The sequence below is a fragment of the Asterias amurensis genome, chromosome 18, assembly GCF_032118995.1.
Source record: "Asterias amurensis chromosome 18, ASM3211899v1".
Lineage (NCBI taxonomy): Eukaryota > Metazoa > Echinodermata > Asteroidea > Forcipulatida > Asteriidae > Asterias > Asterias amurensis.
The window spans coordinates 11,106,227-11,118,835 of record NC_092665.1 but is presented as its reverse complement, the minus strand read 5'-3'; the positions used below and the strand labels follow the sequence as shown (position 1 = coordinate 11,118,835).

Sequence of the window (12,609 nt, the reverse complement as noted above, 5' to 3'; positions counted from 1 at the left end):
TAAGCAAATATTCAGTGCTTAGCAGAAGTGGTGAATTATACGCTTAAGTCAAGCGAAATGTGGGCTTCCAAGCTCGCACATTATATTCCGCTCTTGCACTTAAAGGCAGTGGACACTATTGGTAATTGTCAAAGACTAGCCTTCACAATTGGTGTATCTCAACATATGCATATAATAACAAACCTGTGAAAATCTTAGCTCAGTTGGTCATCGAACTTGCATCTCGCAAGTTCGATGACCAATGAAAGAAAAAACACTCTTGTCTAAATCTGAGGTCTCGAAATCAAATTCGTGGAAAATTACTTCTTTCTCGAAAACTATAGCACTTCACAGGGAGCTGTTTCTCACAATGTTTGATACCATCATTCTCTCCCAATTAGTCGTCACCAAGTAAGGTTTTATGCCAATAATTATTTTGAGTAATTACCAACAGTGTCCACTGCCTTTAAAGCGGAAAATGGTGATCGTAAGCGCAAAGTTTGGTGGTTATCAAAACCATGACATGTTGCTCTGTAAGTAGGTTTGGTAAGGCCTACACTTCAAACATGTAAAGTAGGTAAATAATTGACACTTTAATAAGCGCGGATATATACATAAAGCATATTTCACAGCTTAGCAGGGATATTTTTGCTTGTTTGCGGGGAAACTCATCGTATGTAATATTTGAATTGAAGCTTGCACAGATTTTTCAGTGCTTGCACAATAAGCGGAACATGGTGGTTGTGTGGGCAGAGTTTGGTTGAAGCATATAGGCATTAAAACTGGGCCCCGGCCTATAATAAAATACTAATAATAGTAATACCACTTACTTAGCGCCTTTTCATAAGGTTACACAGGGAAAAAAATAAAAAAAGGGAATGCAAACAAAAACCCTAGCTTTAATTTACATGATTCTCCATTAACAAGGGACATAATTTCAGTGCGTTCCGGTATTACTTCATTTTTGTTTGTGCGTGTCCTCCTACAAACACTCTTTACGGTGCTTATTATTCTACAAAATCATCAAAATGTTGTTTTTTGGTCACATATACAGTCTCGTCTTTATAGTCTGATTGCACAAGGGCTACACGTTATTCTCTTTCCCCTACACACAATATAATGTTGAATGGTCTGTCAGTTGTTGTGTTTTTAAAAGATTGCAAACCACCACCAATGATCGATCTCTAATAAACCCACACTCCGTTTCTTACGTGGAGATATATAAAAAAATCAAAGATAGTAAGTGCAGTATTAACCACCGTATTGACAGCTCCAAAAGCAACGTCCAAGCAATCAAGGGATGCTTTACTACCAGGGACCACACCAAAAACATGCGTTTTTTCATCAACCTCTGCATTCTCTACCCATTTTCGTTTCCTACCCGCACCATCATACAAACGGCGCCTGCCCATCTATAGTAAAACTCTGTGTAAAGATGCACTTATCTAATAAAATAAAAAAAATTCACACTTGTCTCATCTGATGGTCGGATACACAGCTACATGTATGATTCGCTTCTCCCCTTACACACTATGATTGCTACAATGAATGTAAGGGCGAGTTGTTTGACTCGTTTCAAATAAAAAACATGCATAATAAACTGGACTCAATAGACCGATTGCGCTCCGTGCGTCACGTGACCTGTTGTGGGTGTTATTATATGTAAACAAACATGGCATAAAACGTGCGCTAAAAAGACATGATTACTGTTGCAATTTGTTGTTCAATAAAGACTCAATTCTCGAAACCACTGAAGAATATTCCGGGATTTGTAACATGAGACCTTACCGGTGGCTGAACAATGCCAGTAATGGGTAAACACAGTTACACCAAATAGGAGAAATTTCACGAGAATGTTCACACGATGCCATGTGATTGTGCACGGAAAGTGGGGTTTTACATTGCCATAATTGTAATGATTTTGCTGTCAATATTTTCATAAAAATTTAAATAAGGAGCTGCAAATTCCTTTATTTTTCACCCTCAAACTATTTGATTGGAAGGGGTAGCTGTCAACTATGAGTCGGATCAACTTCGTAATCTCCCTTATGGCAGCCCAACTTGATGCTGTGCACAACGCTAACGGCGCGTGAGCATTTTGTAGTAGATTACTGGAAAGATCAAACAGCAAATGTGATTTAAATCAATATCACAACATTCAAATTTACAAAAAGGGCTTCGTTTTAAGTCAAGGGTTATTTAGCGAAAAACCAGCCAATAATGGTCCAACGGTACGAGTCTTCCCATGTCTTTACTGTGTAACTGTGTTTTTCAATACCCAATGTAGGTCACGTGATCACATGAAAACATTGGTAATGCAATCGGTCTATTAAAGTGTTTAAATAATAACTGTTCGCAGTGCAGATAAAAGCAACAGCTGCTAACAGGGTGGGTTTATGTGGGGTCTCGTAATAATGAGAAGAATAATAATAAAAGTAATAATAGTATATAAAAAAATATATAAAAAAAGGACAAAAAAAAAAAATGACAAAAAGTAAAGGATTTTAAGGCTATACCTAACTCGCAAGTCTTAACATTTGAATATACAGACAAAAGAGCAACGACAAAGAAATATTAATTCGCCATATAGTTTCACAGTTGATAGTGCAGTTTGGGACTGAGCAAACTACCGCTAAATGCACTCGACACCAGGAGTCATCTGCCTTACTACCTAAACCGAAACGAGTCCTGAGACCGCAGCATCCGGAATGTTGGTGGTGGTTGATGTGTGTCTTGGGGGGGGGGCGGTGTCGGACAATGCAAGAACGCAATGTACTTGTCCCCAGTTCAAGTAAATCTTAGATCATAGCTTGAACATCCACAGACGGATATCTAGCAGTTACGGTGTTCCAAAGACGACACTTTGCGTCGCCGTCGCCGTCGCCGTCGCCATCGCCGTCGCCGTCGCAGTCGCCGTCGCAGTCGCCGTCGCAGTCGCCGTCGCCGTCGCCGTCAATGTCGCCGTCGCAGTCGCAGTCGCCGACGCTGTCGCCGTCGCAGCCCTCGGCCCCTTACATCTTTAAATATTTGGACAGCTCTGTGCAGGATAGTGAAACAGCGCCCTCGAAAGTCCGGAGGCGAGGGCGACGGCGACGGCGATGGCGAAGGCAACGGCGACGGCGACGGCGACGCGAAGTGTCTTTTTTGGAACACCATAAGCAGTAGTGTCATGTCTGTGGTTAAGTTCATTTAGGTCCGGGCTACATTTAGGTACAAGTTTGGGGCTACATTTAGGTCCGGGCTACATCTAGGTACATGATTGGGGCTACATTTAGGTCCGGGCTACATTTAGGGCATGTTTAGGGCTACATTTAGGGCTCGGGCTACATTATGGTGCCGCACACCCGTATGGCAAGCAAACTCTGTCTGCCCCTGTTGTGGTATTCGTTCACCACATTATGTATACGTACACATAACCGAAAATAGCCCATAATGCCAATTGGCCTTATCTGTCCTGAAAAAAAAAAGAAGCGCTAACAGGCCGGACGTTAGTCTTGGCCCAAGGCTATGGTGCTTGATATTGGATAGTGTACTACGCGCACTTGTAAATGATTTAGTTGAATGGCCGACTTGAAATCTAGACTACACTGGCAAGCATGGTAGCCAGTATAGTCTAGATTTCAAGCCAGTTAACTAAATCATACCGTGGCGGGCGCGCTTTGGCGATTTACAACTGCGCGTAGTACACTATCCAATATCAACCACCATAGTCTAAGACTATGAACTTTGCTGAATTTCACTTGAAATGTTTCCAAAGAATAAGGAAATCGAGTCATATGATTATAAATAGATTTCAATTGTGTAAAAAAAAACCAATAATTTCTAATGCCCTTATCCAGCGCTTTTCTGAGAGTTGCCGTACACAGCGTGTATACATACAGTAAATACAAACACACGGCGCACTAAAGAATAGGAAAAAAAAAAAAAAATATGCGAAAAGCCCAATTACGTAATCACTCTCAAAACGTCATAGTTGGGAGTTCCAATTTGTAAAGCCGCTTTGTTGCAGCGTGGAGGTATAACAAAGCAAACTCCCAGACATGATGTCAGCGGCATTGTCCTTTGACTCGCGCCTTAAACGGCATAAGTGCTTTTAGTTTTTCAAAACCTTTAGGTTGGGGCCAGATTTTTTAATCGATGATTACGAACAATTCAGAAGTGTACACAAAATGGTAAACAAGTGCATTATAAACAAGTTAAATATTGTTTCCGTTGAAAACATTCCGCTCAGGTAGCTGTTTGATTTAGCACATTTCAAGCCCTGTTCATAGCTGACGCAAAAGCAATGTGAATTTTTCTCGCGTAGAGATTATTGCGTCACCCAAAATTCGCGTCGTATTTTGTTTTCGCGTGAAATGTGAACGGAGCTTTGCGCATCTAAAAATGCTCGTTACTATTTTACACACTAAACTTTATCTAGAAATGATGTCATATTATCGAATACAATTTTCAATTTGTCTATGATTAATTTAATCCATCAATGTCAGTTTTAATAAAGAGAGCATACATCAATGTTTAATAATTACATGTAATCCTTTTTTACACAATGTTATCTTCATTTTACACAAGTCATATTTCATTATAATTCAACTTATTCAAGTAGGCTACATTAAAGCTTTTATTTTCTATATTGTTATATACATGTATGCCATTGTTGGCGGGTCTAGTAGGACACATCGCTTTGTTGACAATTTTTTTTTTTTTTTGCCAACAAAGATTGTTGTTCGTAGGTTTAAAATAAATTAATAAAACTAAACTTGAACAGCATGCAACCAGACTGAGCTAATTTTCATGAAACTGCTTTAAGAATACAATTTAAGTTAAACAATTAATTTGAAAAGGCAAATAATGGGATACAGTAAATATAAATTGACGTATAGGCCCTACTGGTTTTTCTAATAGCCCTTTTTACGCTCAGCAGAAACTACACTGGGCTCCGCTTCATGAAACTACTTTCAGGTAACAATATTAACAAACAAATTTGAAAAGGTAACTCAAGGGATACCAGTCAGGAACAAACTCTCGGTTTTTGGCTGGTGACCCATTTTTGCAAGGCAAAAATGTTGCAGATAATATGTAATTATTTTGCAGATATATTCCGTTTCCGAATGGGTGGCCTACGGCTGTGGCTGTGGCCGGATCACCATTATTACTACGCGTTGGAAAGTAGGCTTGCCTTAGCAACACCCTTAGGAACAGACACAGCCACAGCCGCCTGAGTGCGGATAAGGCCCAATCAAGAACGAGATTTAACTCTGTGATAAAATCCGGGTCGGATAAGTTTCCTATATATGCACTACTGATGCAAATTGTTCGCACATTTCTTTTATAAATTTGTTTTGCTTTGCAAACTCATTATAGTATTTTAAATCCTTGGGGATATTGTGTATTAAGAAGATAATATCATCAATAAAATTACAATCTTTAAAGTCACCTGGAAATATAATTTTTTTTCTTTCAAACATAAGAGTATATGCTTACGAACAATAAAACAATATTTTTTAGTAATTGTTTGTCACGATTTATACGTTTAAAAAATATATAAAGTTGTATGGGGCTGACTCCGCCTACCCCATTTGTGACGTCAATCGAGGCAGACTTTGCCTGCAATGCGTATAGTAAACACACGTGCAAAGTACATGTATGTCCAAGTCGTGAGTTGGTACGTTTCAAATAGTGTTTGTCTGCATTCAGCAGCAATACACCTGGACGGCATTGCCGGAAAAAAAACCCCAAGAATATTTTCGATTAACGTCACGAACAGCGCCCTCTCGGGTGGGGGGTCTACTCTTAAATTTGTAAATAACATAAGAACTGATTTCTTAAAACCTTGGTTAACTGTTTATTCACATTCCACTCATCAAAACACATTATATTAGTGACTAAAGCTTTATTTTGAAAAAATACCACTTCCAGGTGACTTTAATGTTAGCGCCCTCAGCTCTATTGTAAAGAATTATTCGTAAGAAGTTTTTCAAATAAAAGACGATATCGATGTGAAAATAATACATGTTGATTTCATAAAAGAGACAAGCAAAATGAAAAGTTTAATCTTGAAGTTAAAACGGTACTATTACAATGATGCAACTTTAAGGCCATCTCATAACAACAACATGCTTACCGTCCCGCCTGCTGCATTTTTAGAGGCTGCCTATAGGTTTGAAAGCTGCATAGCACGGGAGAGACGCTAACATTTTGACAAATTTAATGTTCAAAAATTAAGGTTATTTAGCAAAAATAATATTGTAACAAACACAACGTACCGTACTAATGGTGAAATAAAGATAGTGTCATAACACTAAAAAAGACATAACACAACATATAAATAACCGATGGGAGAAATTCTCAATATAATTCTTTGGTTAAGTTCATAACTTCGGCAACTGAAATAAAATAATCCTTTATCGCGTTCTCTAACTGCGTTCTCTAACTGCAGAATCATTTCATTTGTAGAAAATATGACCAAGAGTGTCCACTACTTTTTTTTTATTACTACCTCTAAATGATACCATTGATATATGCGACTGTGTAGTATTTAGCATTCTTTATTACAGTTTACCCACTAACCTTAATCAACAAAATTATTCAGCTTCCATTGAATCTGTAGAAAATACAAACAAAAGTGTCCAATACTTATTACTGCTTATGCATCAGACCACTAATATTGATAATATAAAAATCAATATAGTATTTAGCATTCTCTGAGTTCGCCCATTTAACAACTATTACAGCTTCCCTTGAATCTGTGTTTAAAATTTAATCATGAGTGTATATTATTACTACATCTAAATGATGTCATGGTATTGATATTATACAAACTATATAGTATTCTATATTTGAGTTCGCCTATTTATCTCCACTATCAATATGGCTTCCCTTGAATCTACATGGGAAATATAATCCAGAGTGCTCAATACTACTTCTATTCTAAATAATACCACTTATATTAAAAATATAATAGTTATATAGTATTTAGCATTCTAGATTGGGTTTCGCCCATTTATCTTATAACTAACAATAGCTTCCCTTACATCTGAGAAAAATATAATCCAGAGTGTCCAATACTTATTACTACTTAATATATTATTACTGCTTAATAATATAGTATGCATTCAATATTTGAGTTTGCCCATTTATCTTAATAAACAAATAATATAGCTTCCCTTGAAACAGTGGAAAATTTAACAAAGTGTACAATACTTATTACTACTTCAAAATGATACCAAAACTATTAGGATTTATTATTTTGCGTCCTCACCCATTTATCGTAATCGAGACGTTCTGATAGTTTCAATGAATCATAGAAAATATAATTAATATTACCTTCGAATCCGAACCTAGAGATGTTTACAATCCAAACGCGCGCTACTGTCTGTCACACACAGACTGTCTGCCACGCTTGACATTAATTTCAGCTTTCACACTGCACATTAAAATTGTGGCAAAGCGCGTCTTCAAACACTAATTTCATATTTAATGTCTTATTGAGACCAAGAACACAATAGAATTAGGAAAACAAAGGGTTTCCGTATGAAAATTCTAAAGACAGAATTGTTCCGTCTCAAGGAATTTTGAATGCATGGGGGGTGAAGCCCCTGACAAGAGCTAAGCCAACGATCACTCACCCTCTCGTGGTGACGTCATGCACCTCGGGTCAGCCCCCAAATGACCCGTTCCACAAGCAGGGCATTTGGGGCTGACCCGGGTGAGACCCTGGAATGACGTAAAAGCTATTCGAACGAACCGGGGGCAGACCGGGGTCGAACCAGGGAAGCTATTCGAACGCACTCTAAAGCCATTTTCACACTACAGAGCCATTTCCCGGGAAATAAACTCCCGGGCAAATCCCGGGAGTTTTTAACCCCACCGCCACCCCAGCAACCGTTCTCACTATCCCAATTTTTCTTTTGAGAACTGTAATTGAATGGACTTTTGTGTCCGTGTTTTACCCAGAGGTTTTGTGTTGGCATTCATCTCAATTTTTACCTGTTCACACTATACCTGTTCATACTATAGTTGATCTGTTCACACTACAAAAATACTCCCGGGAATTTCCCGGGAAATAATTAACCCTGCTCAGGGGCAGGGTTAAGGGAATCAACCCTGGGGTAAGGCCTAGAAATTTTCTGAATGGCATTTTCGAAGGATTGTATAATAATGTCCATGATGTTAGGGCCAAGATAGTTAAAGGTTTTATAGAAAAAAATACCGCATGGTCAACTTTGCACAATCTGACAATAGCAGTAGAAAGAAAAAGAAGCATTCTTCCCTTCCAACATCAACAGTGCTGTTTTCCCATCATGCAAAGAAAGAACACGGAATAGGCTTTAGCCCTATATTGGCTAGCATTTTTTCATGGCTTCATAAAGACTTTTAAATGTATGTTTCTTCAAAAAAAAAATGTTTTTGCAGGAGAACACTTATGCAATAGAAAATATTTAGGCCTTGAAAAACAAAACTATTATCATACCGACCTATAGTCTTTTTTTCCCAAGTTTTTCTGTTTTTATCTGCAATGGGCAGGGGTCCGTTAATATCCAGCTTCACGCAGGCAGAAAACTTTCCCGTTTCTTGTAGGCCTATATGCCCATCTAGCTGTTTTTGGACTGCATCGTCGGCCAAAAATGCAACCAGTTTCAAAATTTCATCATCACTCCATCGGTCACTTCTACCCATTGTAAGAAATTGAGCAACAGATTGCACTAAAATATTTACTGTCAGGTGGTAGACAGCAATGTCGATCGAAGAACTCAAATCTGACTCTGGACAACAAAAGTCCATCAACGCCCAAGTATACATGCATTAAGAAATACCATACACACATGGCGTGTGTACGAGAAGGAAGCTTGTTCACGCCAACTATTTATTCTATTCCTATTCCATTCACGTGGTCAATTTTTTCAATTCATATATTTATTTGTAAATTACAGATGTAATTCACTTTTATTTTCGTACCTAAACGTAAACACTTTCAGAAGGATAAAACAAAAAAGGGCTATTGTTACCACGCGAATTATTTGGCGCGCTATTTTTGACGTCTGTGACCTTTCGAGATTAATGACATCTCAACACAGTAGAAGCAAAAGGTGGGGTAAGTTAAACCCGCTTTCGTTCTCACTAGCTGCTTTTCCCGGGAAAAACGTTTTTCCCCGGGGCTAACTCCTTTAACCCTACCCCTTAACTGGGTAAATTATTTCCCGGGAAAATGTTATTTCCCGGGAAATGTTTTGTAGTGTGAACGGATCGACTAACAATTCCCGGGTATTTCCCGGGAAATACCTTTAGTGTGAATAGGGCTATAGTCTCCCATATCCACAGAGATGCAATATATAAATTTAGAATGTGTGCATCGCCAAAATGTCACATAACACAGGGGCTTTCATTGGTCCTCGAATTGGTATTCACCCTGGGAGTTCAATGGGGCGGAATTGATTAGGGCAAAGAGTTTTACCCATCAGTGCATTCAACTCACTGCCTTGTGTTTGTGTATGACCTGGGCGGTTTACTTGGAAGAACGATTCTTTGACAATTCAAGGGAGGAGAAATAAGAAAAACAAGAACTTAGTGTAACTCCGCAAAAATTGTATAAAAATTTACGATGATACTTGATTAAAAGCACGAATACGACATATGCTTTTGGCTGATAAAGTTTTGCGTGAGCAATAGTGTTGGCTTGTTATTAGCTAACTGTGTGGACAGCAGCTCAATGACTTGTGTAGCTTTCTTGTGTTTTCTTCTTGTATTCAAGTGAATGCATATTGTGTTTACCGTGTGATTTCAGGCTAATAGCGCTGCTGCTCAAGTTTGGCAAAAGCCATATAACATTCTGGGGCCTACTGTTAGCATTAAATAAGTCACATCCGATACACAATGTGCAAGCTGGGCGCTCAATGTTCTTGCTTCTTCTGTGAGAGATCCTTGCACTCAAGGAAATTTGCTTGCTTATCTAAACAGGAAAGTGTTCAACAAATTGAAGCAGTTCGTAAAAAGTGGACGGTGGTGTATAAAGAACGGAACCCCTTGTTACCATACCCAGGGACATTGCAAGTGCCCTACATTCATCAGTCTGCAGACCACAATCAGTCAAACTCAAGAACTTCAACGAAGAAACAGCGGTTATCTGGTTTCCCCTCATACCACGTAGATTATTTCCTTTGAGCCAAACACGCTTTATGCTCCCTGCAGCAGCCACAGTGGACAGAAGTGGGTTTAAATCATCGCTCAGTAGAGAACACTTCAACAGCTGCAGGTCCGTCAAGGATGAAACTGGATTTATCTGGTCCCCCTTAATACCGTGGAGATCGTTATCCTTTATGACAAGTGTCGTTACACAACCTGCAGCAGCCACGATGGAGAAAACTGACCCAATATCATCACTCTGTATACCACACGCACATAGAAGCAATTCCTTCAAGGGAGAAACAGGAGTTATGTGGTCCCCCTCAATACCATGGAGATCGTTATCCTTTAGATTAAGTTTTAATACACTGCCAGCAGCACCAACGACGGAGAAAACTGGCCCAATATCATCTCTCTGTAGACCACACGCGTACAGATACAATACCGTCAAGGAAGAAACAGGAGTTATCCGGTCCGCCTTAACACCATGGAGATCGTTATCCTGTAGAACAAGTCTCATTACACTACCTGCAGCAGCCACGATGGAGAAAACTGACCCAATATCATTACTCTGTATACCACACTCCGCTAGAATCAATTCCTTCAAGGAAGAAACCCGAGTTATCTGGTCCGCCTTAATACCATGGAGATCGTTCTCCTTTAGAGCAAGTCTCATTACACTACCTGCAGCAGACACGATGGAGAAAACTGACCCAATATCATCACTCTGTATACCACACTTCACTAGAAGCAATTCCTCCAAGGAAGAAACCCGAGTTATCTGGTCCGCCTTAATACCATGGAGATCGTTATCCTGTAGAACAAGTCTCATTACACTACCTGCAGCAGACACGATGGAGAAAACTGACCCAATATCATCACTCTGTATACCACACGCGCATAGAAGCAATTTCTTCAAGGAAGAAACAGGAGTTATGTGGTCCCCCTCAATACCATGGAGATCGTTATCCTTTAGTTTAAGTTTTAATACACTGCCAGCAGCACCAACGATGGAGAAAACTGGCCCAATATCATCACTCTTGACACCACACGCATATAGATGCAATTCCTTTAAGGTAGAAACAGGAGTTATCTGGTCCCCCTTAATGCAATGGAGATCGTTATCCTTTAGAAAAAGTGTCGTTACACTACCTGCAGCAGCCACGATGGAGAATACTGGCCCAATATCATCACTCTGAAGACCACACGCGTTTAGATGCAATTCCTTCAATGAAGAAACTGGAGTTATGTGGTCCCCCTTAATACCATGGAGATCGTTATCGTTTAGAAAAAGTGTCGTTACACTACCTGCAGCAGCCACGATGGAGAAAACTGACCCAATATCATCACTCTGTATACCACACGCGTTTAGATGCAATTCTTTCAATGAAGAAATTGGAGTTATGTGGTCCCCCTTAATACCATGGAGATCGTTATCGCTTAGACCAAGTTTCGTTACACTACCTGCAGCAGCCACGATGGAGAAAACCAACATTGGAAGGAGAAGAGAACGAAAAGGGAACGGCATACGTAACGGCGTGGGATGTAAGAATCATACGAGGTAAATATATAAACAAATCTTAATTGTTGTCATTTTGTATTATATGTATTAAGAGCAATTGCAGTTTACTATAAACTAAATTTTTATCTTGGGATGGGTAAATTTTGTTTTCACTATACGCCTATAAACAATTTCCACTGCAAACAAAATTATTGTTAGGGTCAATATTTACCTTCAGGCATATTTTATTTCCATTTGAAATAATTTTTTACAAAAAAATATAATTAAAATTTATGCCCCAGAGAAGATGGGTAAAAATTGGCAATGTTTTTTTCTAAATTAAAACAGAAGATGTTCCTGTTGTTATGGGACTACTTTTCGTATGATGGCGTAGTAATATTATGAATACTAATTAGGTACGGGGTAGCACTTAAACCAGGGTGCGGCCTATGATCGCCAGTAGCCGTTAGCCTGGTCTGGCAGGTTGGAGTCTCCGTCCTTAATTTACCTAAGTTACGTAAGTTTTAACTTACGTAACTTAGTTACTAAATAAAGCTATTGTGTTCTCCTAAATAAGAAGTCTCACAAGCCTGTTTTATTTGAAGTTTGTGTACTAGTATCTCGGTAGGCTGACAAAGCCATAATACTGTGCTCATTTTTTCTGCTTTTGATTATTATTATTCAAACTAATTTTTGTACGTCAGTTACTTCCAGATTGGTGTAAGAGTGTGGGTGAAAATCCAAGCGTTGAGAATTTGGAAGTACATGACTTGGCGTCACTCCTCCGACGATTTTATGGAGGGGCGAAAAAACAAGATGGCACAGCCTACTCTTTACAGTCTCTGAGGGGTTTGAGGGCTTCTATCCAACGTTGTTGTTCAGCTATGTTTTCCAATAATTGAAGTTTTGGGAATAAAAAAAAAATGTTAAAGGTTTTGGAATAAAACAAAATGTTACTCAAAGATTGAAACAAAAACTTTAAAATGACCTGCTTGAACGAAAATGTCAAG

General features: G+C 38.9%; 1 protein-coding gene across 1 annotated transcript; it reads right to left on the bottom strand.

The window, feature by feature from the left end:
• Positions 1–9,380: 9,380 nt before the first annotated feature.
• LOC139951007 (ribonuclease inhibitor-like) lies at positions 9,381–11,898 on the bottom strand. The gene is made up of 3 exons (XM_071949830.1): positions 10,366–11,898; positions 10,012–10,158; positions 9,381–9,499 (listed from the first exon to the last, which is right to left on the bottom strand). Exons 1-3 carry the CDS (start codon positions 11,624–11,626, stop codon positions 9,381–9,383), a joined length of 1,527 nt encoding a protein of 508 aa, XP_071805931.1. The 5' UTR covers positions 11,627–11,898.
• Positions 11,899–12,609: the final 711 nt, after the last annotated feature.

What these genes read in the sequence shown, in the direction of transcription:
- LOC139951007 (XM_071949830.1), bottom strand. Translation starts at nt 11,626, where the DNA reads ATGCCGTTCCCTTTTCGTTCTCTTCTCCTTCCAATGTTGGTTTTCTCC. An exon ending in ATTGCTTCTATGTGCGTGTG is followed by an intron (nt 10,159 to 10,365) that starts GTATACAGAGTG and finishes TGGCTGCTGCAG; the next exon opens with GGAGCATAAAGCGTGTTTGG. An exon ending in GGCACTTGCAATGTCCCTGG is followed by an intron (nt 9,500 to 10,011) that starts GTATGGTAACAA and finishes GAATTGTCAAAG; the next exon opens with AATCGTTCTTCCAAGTAAAC.